Genomic DNA, 16,066 nt, shown 5'->3' with positions numbered 1-16,066 from the left:
GAGGTTGTTGTCCCTTTAGCCAAGGAGGTAATGGCAGGGATGGGGGTTGTTGTCCCTTTAGCCAAGGAGGTAATGGCAGGGATGGGGGTTGTTGTCCCTTTATCCCTTATATGTGTCATCCCTTATATGTGTGCATGCTGACTGTTACTGTTCTGTTTTGGCGAGGAGAGGGAAACGCTTTGCACATGTTAAGGGCCATCCTTCCCTGTCCCGTTACTTCAAGGCCCGGGATGAGTCCTTCCTCTGGTTAAGGCTATGGAGCATAATTGCAAGTTTGCCTATCTTGGTGGTGGGTTGGGCAGGATGGGGCACCGCACTGACTCTTCTAGAACGTGCCATCTTGGTTTTCCTGTGTCCCAGGTCTCCTCCATGAGCAGCTTCGTGGAGTTCCGTGAGGCACTGCAGGATCTTTCTGGGAGTGCCCCCTCCTCTTCCCCTCAGCGGGCATTTGAAACAGTATCCCGCATTGCCTGTGGCCATCCGGAAGGCGGAGGACTCAAGGTCCGCTCCTTAAATTGGTACGAGGACCATGATATCAAGACCTTCCTCAGTCACAATGTCTCTGAAGAGAAAGCTTTCTCCTTGGACAACACCACAAGTGAGTGGGAAAGAACATTTTCTTTGTGGGGCACAGCGGGACTTGGCACATCTTGAACCAAGGATTGTAGGAAATGGGCCTCAGCGATTTGGGCTGTAGGAGAAGCAGAAATGCAAAAGAATGGAGGGGAGGAAAAGACAACGGGCATCTCTACACCAGCCTAAATCCTGCATTTTAAACAGGACTTCCTGGTTCTGCTTTAAATGCAGGGTCACAACTTACTCCCTTTACACGCACTTCCTTTCCCCCCTCCCCTTCCCCCCTCCCCACCGTTTCTGAGTCTTCCGTTATCTTTCACTGATCTCGCTCCTCTTCTTGCCACTTTCCCTCTTTTCACGGAGGGAAGTCAAGCGGAACACAACGGGGTAATTTGGCAGTTCATGATCTGCGATGTATTTAAAAATGGAACAAAGGGCATTTAGTGCAGGAGACGCCCTGGAGGGTCACGGCATCATGCAAACTTCTGTGAAGGAGCAATCTCAGTCGCAGAATAAAAGTTCTGTTTGAAGGAGCCCAACATCTGGAATGTCTGTTAGCAGACTGAGAATTGGTGTTTTGGATCAAGTGTATCTCCACACATAGAATGGCTGGATTTTATTTATTTATTCCCTCCTCCAACATCTGGATGTAGAAATTACCATTTGAAGTTATTTGCTGAATGTCTTGGGACCAGCTACACCCTGATCTGAGTGTGGAAGGGAGACTGGGGAAAATAGAGTGCTCCGCTCCTGTTTGCCCTTCCCTTCCTATGGCTTTCCTGCCTCCACCAGGTAGAATATGTTATTTTCCACAGCTGCCTCCACCGAACAGCCTTAAAACCCTCTGGGTCTCTTGAAAATACCGTTAGGTAGGGTGAGGTTTCGTTTCTAGATGTGAAATCTAGAGCCCTCAAGGAGGCAGTGATAAGACCGCTCTTAAAGAAGCCCTCCTTGGATCCTCAAGTTCTGAACAACTTTCGCCCAGTCTCAAATCTGCCATTTTTGGGCAAGGTGATTGAGCGGGTGGTGGCGGTGCAGTTGAAGGCACACTTGGAAGAAACTGATTATCTAGACCCATTTCAGTCGGGCTTCAGGCCTGGGCATGGGACAGAAACGGCCTTGGTCGCCTTGGTGGATGATATGAGGAGGGCTCTGGATAGGGGTGAATGCTCCTTCCTTGTTCTCCTCGACCTCTCAGCGGCTTTTGATACCGTTGACCATGGTATCCTCCTGGACAGCCTAGAGGGGTTGGGCATTGGAGACACCATATTGCGGTGGTTCTGGTCCTTCCTCTCCGGCAGGTACCGGAGGGTAGCACTGGGAGAGGAGGTTTCGGACCCGTGGCCACTCACTTGTGGGGTGCCACAGGGTTCCATCCTCTCCCCGATGCTATTTAACATCTATGTGAAGCCGCTGGGGGCTATCATCAGGAGGTTTGGGGTGCAGTGTCATCAATATGCGGATGACACGCAGCTCTACCTCTCATTCAAATCTTCACCAAGGTTGGCCGTAGAATCCCTGTCCAAATGTCTGGAGACGGTGAGTGGCTGGATGGGGAGGAATAGGCTAAAGCTGAACCCTGACAAGACCGAGGTACTTTTGGTGGGAGACAAGAGGAGGCTAGGGGATGTTGACCTGGTGTTGAATGGGGTACGGCTACCCTTGAAAGACCAGGTCCGCAGCCTGGGGGTCATTTTGGACTCCCAGCTGTCCATGGAGGCTCAGGTGTCAGCTGTGAGCCGGACAGCGCTGTATCAACTCCATCTGATACGGTGGCTGCGCCACTTCCTTCCCGACCATCTGCTCCCATTGGTAGTACATGCCCTGGTCTCCTCTCGTTTAGACTACTGTAATGCGCTCTACGTGGGGTTACCCTTGAAGACGGTTCGGAAACTGCAGCTGGTACAGAACGCGGCAGCTCGCCTGATTAAAGGCAGCCACCGGCGAGATCACATCACTCCAGTGCTGAAGGAGTTGCACTGGTTACCAGTTGTTTTCCGGGCCAAATTCAAGGTGTTGGTTTTGACCTTTAAAACCTATATGGTTCCGGCCCAGCCTATCTTAAGGAGCGCCTCCAGCAACACCAGACAGGCCGCTTAACAAGATCAGCCTCGGATGGCCTTCTGTCTGTCCTATCAGCCAGGACAGCTAGACTGGTGGGGACAAGGGAGAGGGCCTTTTCTGTGATGGCCCCCACTCTGTGGAACTCCCTCCCTAGAGAACTCCGTCATGCCCCCTCTTTAATGAGCTTCTGCCATGCATTGAAAACGTGGTTGTTCAGGCAGGCATTTGGGGTGGGTTAGGGTATTTTAGAAAATGTTTTTATTGTAGAATTTTATTGTTTTAAACTGTTTTATTGTATGTTGTACATCGTCCAGAGTGGCTGGGTGACCAGCCAGATGGGCGATTAATAAATTTAATAATAAATAAATAAAAATAAATAGATGTGGAGTGGCTAACGCAACAAGAAAAGAGACCGCAAAGTTTAAACAGCAAAATTCTATAAGCTTACTGAAAAAATATTATTATCATTATCATTATCAATATTATTATTAAAAAAGGTTTTAACATCTGAATAGTTACACATACACACCCCAAAACCAAAAGAGCAAAAAGATAAGAAAATAATTAAGGTAAAAACATCCAGCTAAACCTAACCAGACTGTCCCTATTTTTCAAGTTCTTCCCAGCAATATCCTACTGTCAGCTGTTTCCTGAACAGCTTTCTTTCTTGATCTTCTTTCTTGCTTCTAGCCCTTCAATGTTCTTCTCTATTTCAGTCTTCCTCCTCCTAAAAAAACACCTTTTTTTGGCCTTCAGTTTTTGTATGTTAAAGTTACCCTATGTACTTGTAACTTTTGGTAATCAGGAAGGCTTACCTTAACCCTGAATTCCTTCTGCTGAGCTCTTTGCAGACATTTCTGCCAATAGTCCATGATCCAGAAAGGCTGGTCATTCCATCTAAAGCAAATAAGTTTTATTGATGATCGTAAGCCTCCTTGAGTGCCATTTTTCTTGGTTGAACGGTGGAGTACAAATCAAATTGATATTTTTTATTATTATTATTAACGCCATTTTATTTATATATCATATATTTATCTTGCCCATCTGCCAAGGAACTCAGGATGATGTATGAGGTCATTGTTGTCCCCACACACACACTTTAAACTTACAACAACCCTGCACAGGATAAATTCTGCAACATAAAGATGGTTGCTAAATTTTAATTTTTATCAGTCTTACATTTGCACACTTGAATCTGGATCACTTTCAGTCTTAACTAAGGCAGTATTAATGAGAATGGGTTGCTGGTTGTCCTTCGTGACAATTCTGTTTTTTTGTTTGGGGCGGTGAGGGACTAAATGCCTCTTGTTCTCTTTTTATCCCTTAGGTCCCTATTGCAAAGATTTGATCAGGACCTTAGAATCCAGTCCATTCTCACGCATTTTATGGAGGGGAATCAAACCCCTTTTTGTTGGCAAAATCCTATACACCCCTTCTACACCGGCTACACAGAAGGTGATGGCAGAGGTAAGAGGTATTGCTCCCTTTTGGGAATACATCCACCCCAAGTCCCTGTATGTTCCTGCCTGATTGCTAAAATCAATTTCAGAGGCTCTTCTGTGGGTCCCATTGTGCTGCCCACAATGGTGTGACAAGTGGCTACCAATGACAGAGCCTTGTCTGTGGTGGCCCCCTGTCTGTGAAATGCCTTTCCCAGGGAGATCCACCTGGCACTTTCACTGTATATATTTAGATTACCTTCCTCTTCCAGCAGGCAATTAATCTTTAATCTGTTGCTCTGATTATTAATTTTACTGCTGGCTCTTTGATATTTTTAATGTTTTAATATTTTGATGTTTTCAGTGTTGTATTTATAGTTTTGGCTGTTATTGTTTTGGATTTTTAAAAAATGTCTATAAACTGCGCTAAGGGCATATGCCAGTTTGGTGGAACATACATACATTAATTAAATCCCCTCTCCTGGAAGAAGGGTGCGTGTGGGTGTGTCCCATTCTTGGTAAGCAAAGGGCCAGCCTGTCACTTCATACTCTGATGCACAGCTGACACCAGTGTTGAAATGCAGTCCCTTTTGGATTCTCCTGTATTGTCGTTCTTGGTTGCCACAGAAGGTGGAATGGGGGACGTCTCCCCTATTCCTCCCACCCCCAACCTGCCTTTTGTAACATATTCCCGATGAAGAGATCTGGAGATTCCGAAAGCTTGCATTTTTTTTTTTGTGAGCTTTGGTTTGCCTAATAAAGGTAACCACTAATATGGATTTTGGATTATCGGTGGTTCTTATACAGGATCTCTGAATGGAACCTCCATGTTCAGAGGCAGTCTACCTCTGCATACCAGATGCTGAGGACCACAAAAGGGGACAGCTGTTGCCTTCATGATCTGCTTGTGGGTTTCCCATTGTTGGAAACAGGAGTTTGACTACATGGGCTCCCTTTGGGTGATCCAGCAAGACAATTCTGCTCCCTTGTTTGCAGGTAAACCAGACCTTCCAGAACCTTGCTGTGTTGCTTGAAGTGAGGGGAGCCTGGAAAGATTTGGGACCCCGGATCTACACCTTCATGAATACAAGCCGAGAAATAGGAGCTATTCAGGCATGTTTTTCGAGCCCTCGGCGTCCTTCAAGCTGGGCCGGGGGTGGGGGAAACAGGAATCGGCGGAGAAAAATAAGAATGCAGTTTGAGCTGTAAATTATGAAATATATAAAAATATTCTTGCAGCAAAGACTATTTCTGACCTTATTAGACAAGCGGGTGCCAACTAACGGCTCGTGTGCCAAAGTCCAACCACGTAGAATGACGCACATCCCAATATGACCCCTACATACAACTTTCTTTACTCCCCACAGAACCTGCTGGAAACCCCCGGTGTGGCACATTTTCTGCAGCAGCACCTCCATGGAACCTTCTGGAATATGTCAACTTTGAGGGCATTCCTGTCATCGGAGGAAGAAAGCCAGGCTTACACCTGGCGTGAAGCCTATGCTGAAGTGGACAGGATTATTGGCACTTTGTCCCAGTTCATTGAGGTGCATTTGGCATTGTGCCTAAATACTTATTTCTTTATTTGTTTGTTTATTACATGCGTTAAATGTTTCATAAAATAAATTTCTCTAGGCATTTTGCAATTTAAAACATGCTAGCAATAGTAATACAAATAAAATCAACAATATAAAACTAATATATGTGCCAACACAGCATAAGATACAATTTCAGGGATAAGAGGTAAAACCCACATCACAGGGACTTAAAATAATAAAATGCTAAAAGAATTTAAAATGCTAAAAGACTCTAAGCCCAATTCAAAGTCCTGGTATTAACGTTCAAAGCCCTAAATGGTTTGGGGCCAGGATTGCATCCTCCCATATACACCTGCCCAGACACTAAGATCATCTTCTGGGTTCCTTCTCTGTGAGCTCGTGCCAAAGGAAGTGAGGCAGGTGGCTACCAAGAAGAGGGCCTTTTCTGCTGTGGCACCCTGGCTGTGGAACGAGCTCCCTAGAGAGGTTCGCCTGGTGCCTACGCTGTACTCCTTTTTATTCTCCCGGTATTTTAGCATTTAGCTTCCTAGTCTTTTAGCTCTGGTGTTTAAAATCTGTATTTTAAATCTCTGCATTGCTGCTAGGTTTTTATTCTGGTTGTACTGTTGTATTGTGGTTTTAAGCTTTCATCTTTTATATTGTTTTATGCAGCACGCTATGGTTTTAATTTTTGTGAACTGCCCAGACAGCTTCAGCTATTGGGCGGTATAGAAATGAAATAAATAAATAAAACATCTGGGAAAACAGAGATGTCTTAGCCTGGCATCGAAAAGTTAGCACCGTGGGCACCAGGCAAGCTTCCCTTAAGAGCCCATTCCAGAAATGGGGGGCCACCACTGGAAAAGTCCTCTCTTTTGTTACCATCCTGCCAGCCTCAGAATGAGGGGGCACTTGAAGAAGGGCTTCCATGGATAACCTTAAAGTACAGGCCGATACATATGGGAGGAGGCATTCTGCAATCCTTTCCTCATCGCCATACATGACTTCATTCAATGAGGGTCCTTTTGGCCTGGCTGACTGCAGCACCTTCTCTCCTAGTGTATTTCACTGAACAAGATTGAGCCAGTGGCCTCGGAAGAGGAGCTCATCTTGCGAGCCACGCAGTTGCTGGAGGATCGCCAGTACTGGGCCGGAATCGTGTTCCTGCTACCAGGCAACCAGAGTGAGCTTGGCGCAGCCCTACCTTCCCACGTCCGCTTCAAAATCCGAATGGACATAGATGACGTCACCCGCACTGATATGATCAAGGACAGGTGGGCTGGCGTCTACAGGCATGTCTAGGCCTGCGCTGTTTCATTTGGACTCGATTGATTGAGGGTGCAATCCTATAGAGATGGACGGGTGCCTCCGACCTCCCCTGAAATTGGGCGCTTATCCAATGCAGGGTGGAAGCAGCACAGAGGAGAGGATTCCCTCTGTGCTGTAGCCGCCCTGCACTTTGCCTTAGATGCGCGTTTTCGCACATCTAAGTGTGTCTTCAGGGAGGGGTGGGAACAGGGCTGGAGACCACATTGGAAGCTGTCTAAAACAGCTTCTGTGGTCTCCTCCCATTCCTGCCCCCGGGAATGCCCCGTTTTCACCCCTCTGTGTTACGAGCACGGAGGTGGCAGCAGTGTGGTTCTCTCCGCCCCGGCTATGTCGGGGAGGGGAGCATGGATTCCCAGCTACGAGCTCATAGCGCTGTCTATGAGCTCGTAGCTGGGAAACCGAAAAATCCTATCTCCCCCAGATGCTGTCTAAGGGACATAGAATTGCTCTCTGAAGAACTTCCAAGCTCAAGGAGCATTCCTTCTTCCCCCATTCAGGTTATGTCTCTTTGTTGTTCGGAGTTCTGAATGAGTGACATCTCCCAGTATCTCACCCCTTTCCCCCTTGTGTCTCCCGCTCAGGTTCTGGGATCCGGGACCAGCTGCTGACCCCTTCGATGACTTGCGCTACGTCTGGGGTGGTTTCGTCTACCTGCAGGACCTGGTGGAGCAGGCTGTGGTGCGGGTTCTCACTGGGACACCAGGGACGCAACGCCGCACTGGGGTCTATATACAGCAGATGCCTTATCCCTGCTATGTCGATGACATGTACGTTGCTGGGAGTGCCTAGGGCATTGGGAATGCGCCATGAAGTTCCACACGCCACATGGGTGTGGGCAAGTCCATTGCGCCAGGTGCAGGAGCATGGGTGGTGTTTTTTCTTGTAAGAACTTAAGAGCAATTGTGCTGGATCAGACCAGATGCCTATCTCAGGGATGGGAATTATGAATGCAAATTCTGTAGGAAAAAAATGCTGCTTGTCAAAGTTCCCCTTATGACCAGGACCCCCCTGAGCAACTCCTTAAGGATCTCTTGCCTCCTCGAGAGTCCCACCTTCCTGTTTTGAACTTCTCCTTCCCAGTAACGTGGGGTTTCTGCTGTAGGCATGGGGTGATCGACGCTCTAGACACAATGTTCAACCACAACAGTTTACTGGTAAATTAAAGCAAGCAAATCACAGCTAAATGCATTTACACAATAGAGCGGAGTGATACCAAAGGCCTTACGAGAAAAGAAAAGTTGCAAAACGCAAGTTCTTTATCCTAGCTGTACTTAGACTTGTCCAAGCTGCTTTTTCCTGTTCCCTCTTCAGACTCTGCTCTCACTTCAGGCTCTGGCTACCTCTGCCCTTACTGGCTCTCTTCCTCTCTTTATATACCCTCCTCTCTCAAAACCGAAACTAGTGCTTCAATCCCAAAGAAATGAAACTTAGTGGAGAAATGAAACGTGACACTTAACTGGGGAAATTAAACTACTCCTCTCAGACTTACCCCTGAGGCATTTCAACCTTTTAGAATGGGCAAAAAGCGGCACCAAAGCTGGGAAACCATCACATGATCAGCGGTGGCGGGAAAGGGGTGTGGCCTGGGGAAGAGGGTGAGGCCATTGGGGAGCTCCAGAGCTTACAGCCTTTACCACAATGCTCTCCACCAAGGAGAGGCATTTCAGCCTTTTAGAATGGGGAAAAATGCACATACAAAAAGCAATTGGTGGCCTGGGAAAAGGCAGTGGAGCCAGGGGAAGGGTGTGTGGCCACCTGGGGAACACAGGTGGCCAGATTGGGCTTCCAGGCAGGCTAGATTTGGCCCGTGGGCCTGAGGTTCCCCAGCCCTGGTTTAACAGATCTATGTGGCTTCTCTTCCATCCTCTCTTTCAGCTTCCTGCGTGTCTTAAATCGTTCCTTGCCTCTCTTCATGACGTTGGCTTGGATCTACTCTGTGGCAATGATCATCAAGGGGGTGGTCCACGAGAAAGAAGCCCGCCTGAAGGAGACAATGAAGATTATGGGGCTCAGCAGTGCTACCCTCTGGCTCGGCTGGTTCCTGAGCAGTTTCATCCCCTTCCTCATCAGCGCATCCTTGCTTGTTCTCATTCTCAAGGCACGTATTTTCTTTAAACTCTCCGACTCTGGTTACACATCTGGTATTGGAGTCCAGTAGGCTGTGCTTCATGCAACAGTGTGATGTCTTTGATATGGACCCCAATTAATGAAAAAGGAATTGTCTGAAGGGTGATTGGGGTATCACTATGCAGGGGTGGTATCTGGTGTCTGAAATGATTATTCATTAATTAATTACATTTGTATATCGCCCAATAGCCAAAGCTCTCTAGGTGGTTCAGAACAATCTAATTATTTATTATGGGATTTGCAAGACCCCAATAACTTTCTCGTACACTTTTCCTTTCAATTCAGACCCACTCCTCTGGCTTCTAAGATGTTCAGCAGGTGTTTTCACATGCTTTCAAGCATGCCTTTGCACCAGTGAGGTCTAGAATCCTGCATGCTTTAAAAAAGAAGAAGCAAACTCAGAGATTCTTGGAAGGGTGAACTCAAAAACACAGAGTCCTTTTATATATGATGGAATTAACGATAGCAGATTAGGGGTAGGAAACCTTTTTGGGTCTGCAGGCACATTTCATATTTTGAAATGTGTCTGCGGGCACCACCAAAAATTGCTGTTGGAGTGTGTAGGTACATCTTCCTCTTCCTCCCCCCCCATCGTAAATTACTCAAGTTGAGCGATAAGCAGCAGCTGGCGTTAGTCATGAAATAGTCCAAAGTCAAGAAGCCAAGAGTATCAGGCCAAAGCCAAGGAAAACAAAACCAGATATAGGGATGCACTGAAGAACAGTTGGAGTGGTTCTGGGTTTGAGAATAATCAGAGTGGGTCCAGGAGCTGGCAGGAAGGTTTTCTGCTATGGACGAGCATCAACCATTGCTTCCAGCGCCTGAACTGGGTTTGAGGCTCCTCTTTCATGCAGAGGCTGATTGACAAGTCAGGCCAGCTGGGCCGAGCTGCAGAGGTCTTCCGCGTGGCTGTGTGCTGGGCCCCTCCCCAAACACACACAGGCTGAGGCGTTCTGTATCCTCCGCCATCCCAAATGGAGGCACAACACCCCCACTCACTATTTCCTCCTTCTTCTCCCCTCCCTATTTCCTTCCTCTGCCCCGCCATAACCACCTTCTACTCCCCGGCCCACCAACTCCTGCCACGCTTACCTTATCTCCTGATCTGCAGGAGTGTGGTGGGAGGGAAGGAAAGGTGGCATCAGTAAGTGGGCAGGAAGCAAAGGCTGCAGTGTTGTGAGCATGCACGCAATGGCACCAGCAGCGAGGTGGGGCAGTGAGAGGAAAGAAGGGAAGGCGGCAGCGGGAAGGCAGCATCTGGGGTTTGGCGGGTGCACGTGGGGGTCTTGGAGGGCAGCCGGGCCTCTCAGGCGCCATGTTGCTGGCCCCAGATGTAGATCTTGCTGTTCTGGGATTCTGAGACTTGTTGTCTATCACATCTTGGGGGGACTGTGTTGGGAAAGGCTGATGCAGGAAGAGATACTGGAAGAATATTGTTGGGAAAAAAATAATTGCATTATTTATTTTTATTCCTTCATTCATTTATTAAATTTCTTAATCGCCCATCTGGCCGGTCACCCAGCCACTCTGGACAATGCACAACAATACAGCAGTTTAAAAACAATAAAATTACACATTAAACATAGAATCATAGAATAGTGGGGTTGGAAGGGGCCTACAAGACCCCCGAGCCCAACCCCCTGCTCAATGCAGGAATCCAAGCCAGAGCATCCCCGACAGGTGGCTGTCCAGCCTCGTCTTGAACATTTAGAACATCATTTTCTAAAATTTCCCTAACCCACCCCAAATGCCTGCCTGAACAACCAAGTTTTCAATGCGTAGCAGAAGCTCATTAAAGATTCGGAAACACCCTTGGCGAGCTTTTAATTCTTTGGGGTCCCTGGAAACGGAATGTCCTGAGGAGATACAGAGCAATGTGTTGCCACCACCCAGAATTTTATTCTGCTACACGTTGGAGCTTTCCGTTTTTCTCATCAGGTAGGAGACATCCTGCCCTACAGTGACCCGGCCGTGGTCTTCCTCTTCTTGGCCACCTTCGCTGTGGCAACCATTGCCCAGTGTTTCCTCATCAGCACCTTGTTCTCCCGGGCCAACCTGGCCTCTGCCTGTGGTGGCATCATCTACTTCTCCTTCTACCTGCCCTACGTGCTGTGTGTGGCTTGGCGCGACCACATCACCTTCCCTCTGCGTCTCTTTGTGGTGAGGACATTTATTTATTTTATTTGTTCCATTTATATCCCACCTTTCCTCCGAGGAGATTAAGGCAGTGTAGATGATTTCCTCCTCTCCATTTCCTCCTCACAACAACCCTGTGAGGTAGGTTAGACTGAGAGTCAGTGGCTGGCCCAAAGTCGCTCAGTGAGCCTCATGGCCAAGTGGGGACTAGAACCCAGATTTCCTGAGTCCCAGCCCAACATTCTAACCACTACACCACACTGCCTTTCACGTCCCCCCTTCCTGTCTTTGTTGGGCACAGCTGTCCTCTATCCCTCCCCCCTCCCCCACTTTCCCGTGGCCCCAAACTCTGCAACTGGGCAAATCAAAATTCAGTGCAGAGAGAAGGTGAATTCTCCAGACCGACTCCATTCAGCCCTGGCAAATCTCATTTGGCATTGGAGGCTTTCCACCCACATTCAAGCATAGCTTTGCATCAGTATGAACTCAAGAACTTGTTTTCTTTTCCTTTCGTAGAAGGGGAAAACCCCCCAAAGAAGATTATAACTGAGTTTAGGAATTATGCAGACAAGCTAGAGCTGTCTTGTCACTGCAGCCAGGATGTCACCGCTCCAAAATCTTCTGATGTGGAGTGGTATATAAATATTGTAAATAAATAAATTAAATAAAATAAAATATCTCTGTTTTGCATACACTGAAGGATACGATGTGTTCAGGAACTGATATTTTTGTTCAAGCTGACAGCGTAGGGTTTCTTTTTTTAGTTTGTGGAATATCATGATAGAGGACAATGTGAAAAGTATAAAGTTTGGGAAAGAGAGGGAGAGGAAGAGCACAAGTATAAACGTTGGGACTGCTGAATTCCCCCCGCCCCCCCCCCCCGTATAACATTTTCTGTGAAATCCTGATATACCCAGAGAGACGTATATGGGATATATCAGAAACCCTGATATATCCCATGCCCCTTTTCAGTGTGTGAGGGGGGGCGAGGAGGTCAGTCTGAACCCTCCTTCTGTTATGCCAGGTTAGCAGGTCCAACCCGGTTAAGTAGTTATTCCCCCAGCTTCCTGCATCTGGCTCAGTCACTTCCTGCTCCCTGCAGGAGTTGTTGCCCCTAGCTGACTGGCTTCTCCGACCTCCTTGTCTCCCCCTCTTTTCTTCCTGCCAGAGCCTCTTGTCTCCTGTTGCATTTGGCTTCGGCTGTGAGTATTTCTCCCTCTACGAGGAGCAGGGGGTGGGTATCCAGTGGCACAACCTGAACTCCAGCCCTGTGGAAGGAGACGGCTACACATTCGCCACTTCTGCTGGACTGCTTCTCCTGGACGCCTTCCTGTACGGACTGGCCACGTGGTACATCGAAGGGGTGTTCCCAGGTAAAGGTGCCAGGAGGCATACACATCCTTAGGGTGGACCAAAGGGAAGTAGTGAGTTTTACAATTCAGCAAGAGTTCAAATCCTTTACAATCGGTTACATTGCTGCACAGCTGTCACCCGCTTTAATGAAATCTTAGGGTGCAATCCTGTATTCGAGATCTGCCAGTTGATGGGCAATGGAATTCAGCAGAATGCAAATTTGCTGCTGCCATGACAATTATGATGGCAAACACACGGCACCAGCTGACCGGCTCCACTGGCAAAGATATTCTAGTAGAACAGCTGAAACTGGGGAGGCGGGGACGCTGTGATGGGGAGCACACATATGCTGGATCCTTTCTTTCTTTCTTTCTTTCTTTCTTTCTTTCTTTCTTTCTTTCTTTTTCTATGTGGCCCAATAGCCGAAGCTGTCTGGGCGGTTCACAAAAATTAAAACCACAAAGTGCAGCATCAAACGATATAAAGTACGAATGCTTAAAACTACAATATAACAGTACAACCAGAATGCAAACCTAGCAGCAATGCAGAGATTTAAAATGCAGATTTAAAACAACAGAGCTAAAAGATTAGGAAGCTAAAATGCCAAAATACTAGGAGAATAAAAATGTCTTCACCTGGCGACAGAAGCAAGGAGTACAACGTAGGCGCCAGGTGAACCTCTCTAGGGAGCTCATTCCACAGCCGGGGTGCCACAGCAGAAAAGGCCCTCTTTCACCGCCTCACTTCCTTTGGCAGGGGCTCCTGGAGAAGGACCCCTGAGGATGACCTTAGGGTCTGGGCAGGTATGTATGGGAGGAGACGATTTGTTCTTTATTTATTTAAAAGGTTGAAAAAGCAGGGCTATACCCCTTCAGACCCTGGCCACACCCCCTCAGTGGTGGGACTATACATCACACCAGATGTGGCACACAGAATTCCCTCCCCGTTGACTTTAGTAGGAGGGGGCGGGATTAAAAAAAAAAACACGTCAGCGTCTGCTGAGCCCCGACCTCCGTGACAGAGCATGGCATATGGCAGCACGTAGTACCCAATGCCTTTTTCAGTGAAGTCAACATGTTTGAATTAATCTATTAATCCATGCAGCCCTGCTTTTAACAGAGGGATCAAGACTGGCTCAGCATCTAAATGCTTCAGGTTAAATTTACTGTCCTGCTTGTTTTCTAGGCCAATATGGAATCCCTAAGCCTTGGAATTTTCCTCTCCTGAAGAGCTACTGGTTTGGGGAATCCTCCACTGGTGGGTGCCCCCACCCCATTCCTACAACTTCTGTCAGCTCAGCGGAGGGTAAGCCCACTCCTATTCTATGACCCTTTTGCTTGGCTTCTTACCTTTTTTTCTAGAATGTGGGCTTCTCCCCTTCTAAAGAATTGCATATCTAGGGATGCATGAGAAGTTCATTTCAGTTTGCAAATCACTCAGAAATGCCCCATTCGCAATCCTGGACATGAAAGGGAGTGCATTTTCTCTGAAAATGTTCACAGATTCCTGAACTTGCATTTGCAAAATGCATACTTGAAAAATGTGCAAGTTTCTCAAAATGCTCAAAGTGCACAACTTTTAAATCACCCATGCTTTAGTCTGCAGGTGAAATTTCTGCAATTTTGGACATTTGTGCAAATTTGGGGATTGTTTGCACAACTTCAGCATTCCAAAGCTGTTCGTTTTGTGCAATTTTCCCGTTTGTGCAAAACAAATAGCGAGCGCAAACAGAGCTCAAATCGAGGAGAGACGAGTAGTGAGCAGATGTTTGGAGAATCCTGGCGAGCTGGAACATGGCTCATTTGCCCATCTTGAGGCACGTCCAGACACAGCTGCCCACAGCACCTCATTCCTTGTGGAGGGCAGAGCGAGCAAGGAAGATGGAATGAAATAATGCTAAGCCCCAAGAAAATTCTATCTGCTCCTGGATGACAAGCAGCAAATATGGCCTGTCCACTGAATGGCAAAATGCCCCATCCTTTGTGACAAATGGGGGGCACATGAATGGCCCATATCTTGCAGGCATTCAGAGGGCGCATGTAGCATACACAACTAAAAACGGAAGGGAAAACCCATATTGTTTGCCTGTTTTACCCTACCCCATTTCCCTCCCCTCCCCTATGTGGAATTTTTAGATTTTAAGATCCTTGGGGCAGTGGTCTGTCGTCTTATACTTTGTACAGCACCATGCACATTTCTGGTACTGCATTAATATTTTATTTATTTAGAATAACTTTGGATTGCCCTGTGCTTCATGAATGTTCAAGCGATGTACAATAACAATACAAAGATTACAATGCATAAAAGTACAAAAACTTAACAACAGATTTCAAAACCAGGGATTAATGATAAAAAGTATTAATGAGTATTAAAAGCTTGGTGAAACAATACTGTCTTCACCAGCTGTTTAAATGAGGAGGTTTGCCTGTCCTCCCTGGATGGGGGCAGGAAACATTCCACAACTGGAGTGCCGCTTCACGAAAGGTCCTGTTACGAATGCTGACCAACCTTGCCTCTCTAGGAGGTGGGATGTGCGAGAGAGCCCCCAATGATGAGTAGAAATTTTTGGCGGGCTCATAAGGGAGGAGGCAGGCTTTCGGATACCCTGGCCCCAAAGCGTACTAATATCTACAGCTGTAGATTGACTCATCTGACCCGTATGTTTCTCCCCCCCGCTGGCCCAGTAATTGTAGAAGATCCGCCTGCTGACTTAAAGGTGGGTGTCTCCATCCGCAACCTGGTGAAGATCTATCACAAAAGCAGCAAAATTGCCGTGAACGGGCTGAGCCTTGACTTCTACGATGGCCAGATCACATCCTTTCTGGGCCATAATGGTGCCGGCAAGACCACCACCATGTAAGCTGGGGCTGGGAGACACTGGGGCAAGCCCTGCTTTCCCGGAGGTATGGATGCCTGCATGAAGGCGGCTGTTGGGGGAACCCGTGTGTGTGTGTGTGTGTGTGTGTGTGTGTGAGAGAGAGAGAGAGAGAGAGAGAGAGAGGAGAGGGGTGGGGAGAAAGTGCAGCACGTTCGCAGTGGTGCAATTAAATACTTTTAGACTCTGGACTTAACGCTCTTATGGGCGCCTCCATCTTTAGATGGTAATCTGTATTATGTCACTTCCTTCAAAATGTAGCAGGTCAGTCCTGCTACATTTGGAGGGCCTCCTGCTCATTCTGCGGAGTGGGGCCCTGCCCTCTGCTCCAGAGTCCTGTTCTGATGGCGCCACTGCAAGGCATCTCTGGATCATAGAATCATAGAATCATAGGGTTGGAAGGGGCCTACAAGGCCATCGAGTCCAACCCCCTGCTCAATGCAGGAATCCAAGTCAGAGCATCCCTGACAGATGGCTGTCCAGCCTCATCTTGATGCCTCCAGTGTGGGAGAGCCCACCGCCTCCCTAGGTCATGGGTTCCATTGTTGTATTGCTCTAACAGTCAGGACGTTTTTCCTGATGTTCAGCCGGAATCTGGCTTCCTGTAACTGGAGCCCATTATTCCATGT

The 16,066-nt window shown here is 47.6% G+C and overlaps 1 protein-coding gene across 1 annotated transcript in view; it reads left to right on the top strand.

Moving 5' to 3' along the window:
- Positions 1-16,066, top strand: part of ABCA7 (ATP binding cassette subfamily A member 7) — a 121,303-nt gene that overhangs the window by 35,812 nt on the left and 69,425 nt on the right. The window contains exons 9-19 of the mRNA XM_084825891.1: positions 361-598; positions 3,968-4,107; positions 5,076-5,192; positions 5,447-5,626; positions 6,677-6,891; positions 7,528-7,713; positions 8,822-9,044; positions 11,012-11,233; positions 12,378-12,582; positions 13,748-13,867; positions 15,247-15,418. Coding sequence (XP_084682017.1) covers positions 361-598; positions 3,968-4,107; positions 5,076-5,192; positions 5,447-5,626; positions 6,677-6,891; positions 7,528-7,713; positions 8,822-9,044; positions 11,012-11,233; positions 12,378-12,582; positions 13,748-13,867; positions 15,247-15,418 — 2,018 coding nt within the window. The remainder of the gene's footprint in view (positions 1-360; positions 599-3,967; positions 4,108-5,075; positions 5,193-5,446; positions 5,627-6,676; positions 6,892-7,527; positions 7,714-8,821; positions 9,045-11,011; positions 11,234-12,377; positions 12,583-13,747; positions 13,868-15,246; positions 15,419-16,066) is intronic.

The sequence above is a fragment of the Heloderma suspectum genome, chromosome Z, assembly GCF_057233095.1.
Source record: "Heloderma suspectum isolate Gila_16-S chromosome Z, 16-S_ref, whole genome shotgun sequence".
NCBI classification, from domain to species: Eukaryota; Metazoa; Chordata; class Lepidosauria; order Squamata; family Helodermatidae; genus Heloderma; species Heloderma suspectum.
This window is presented reverse-complemented; position numbering and strand designations above follow the sequence as displayed.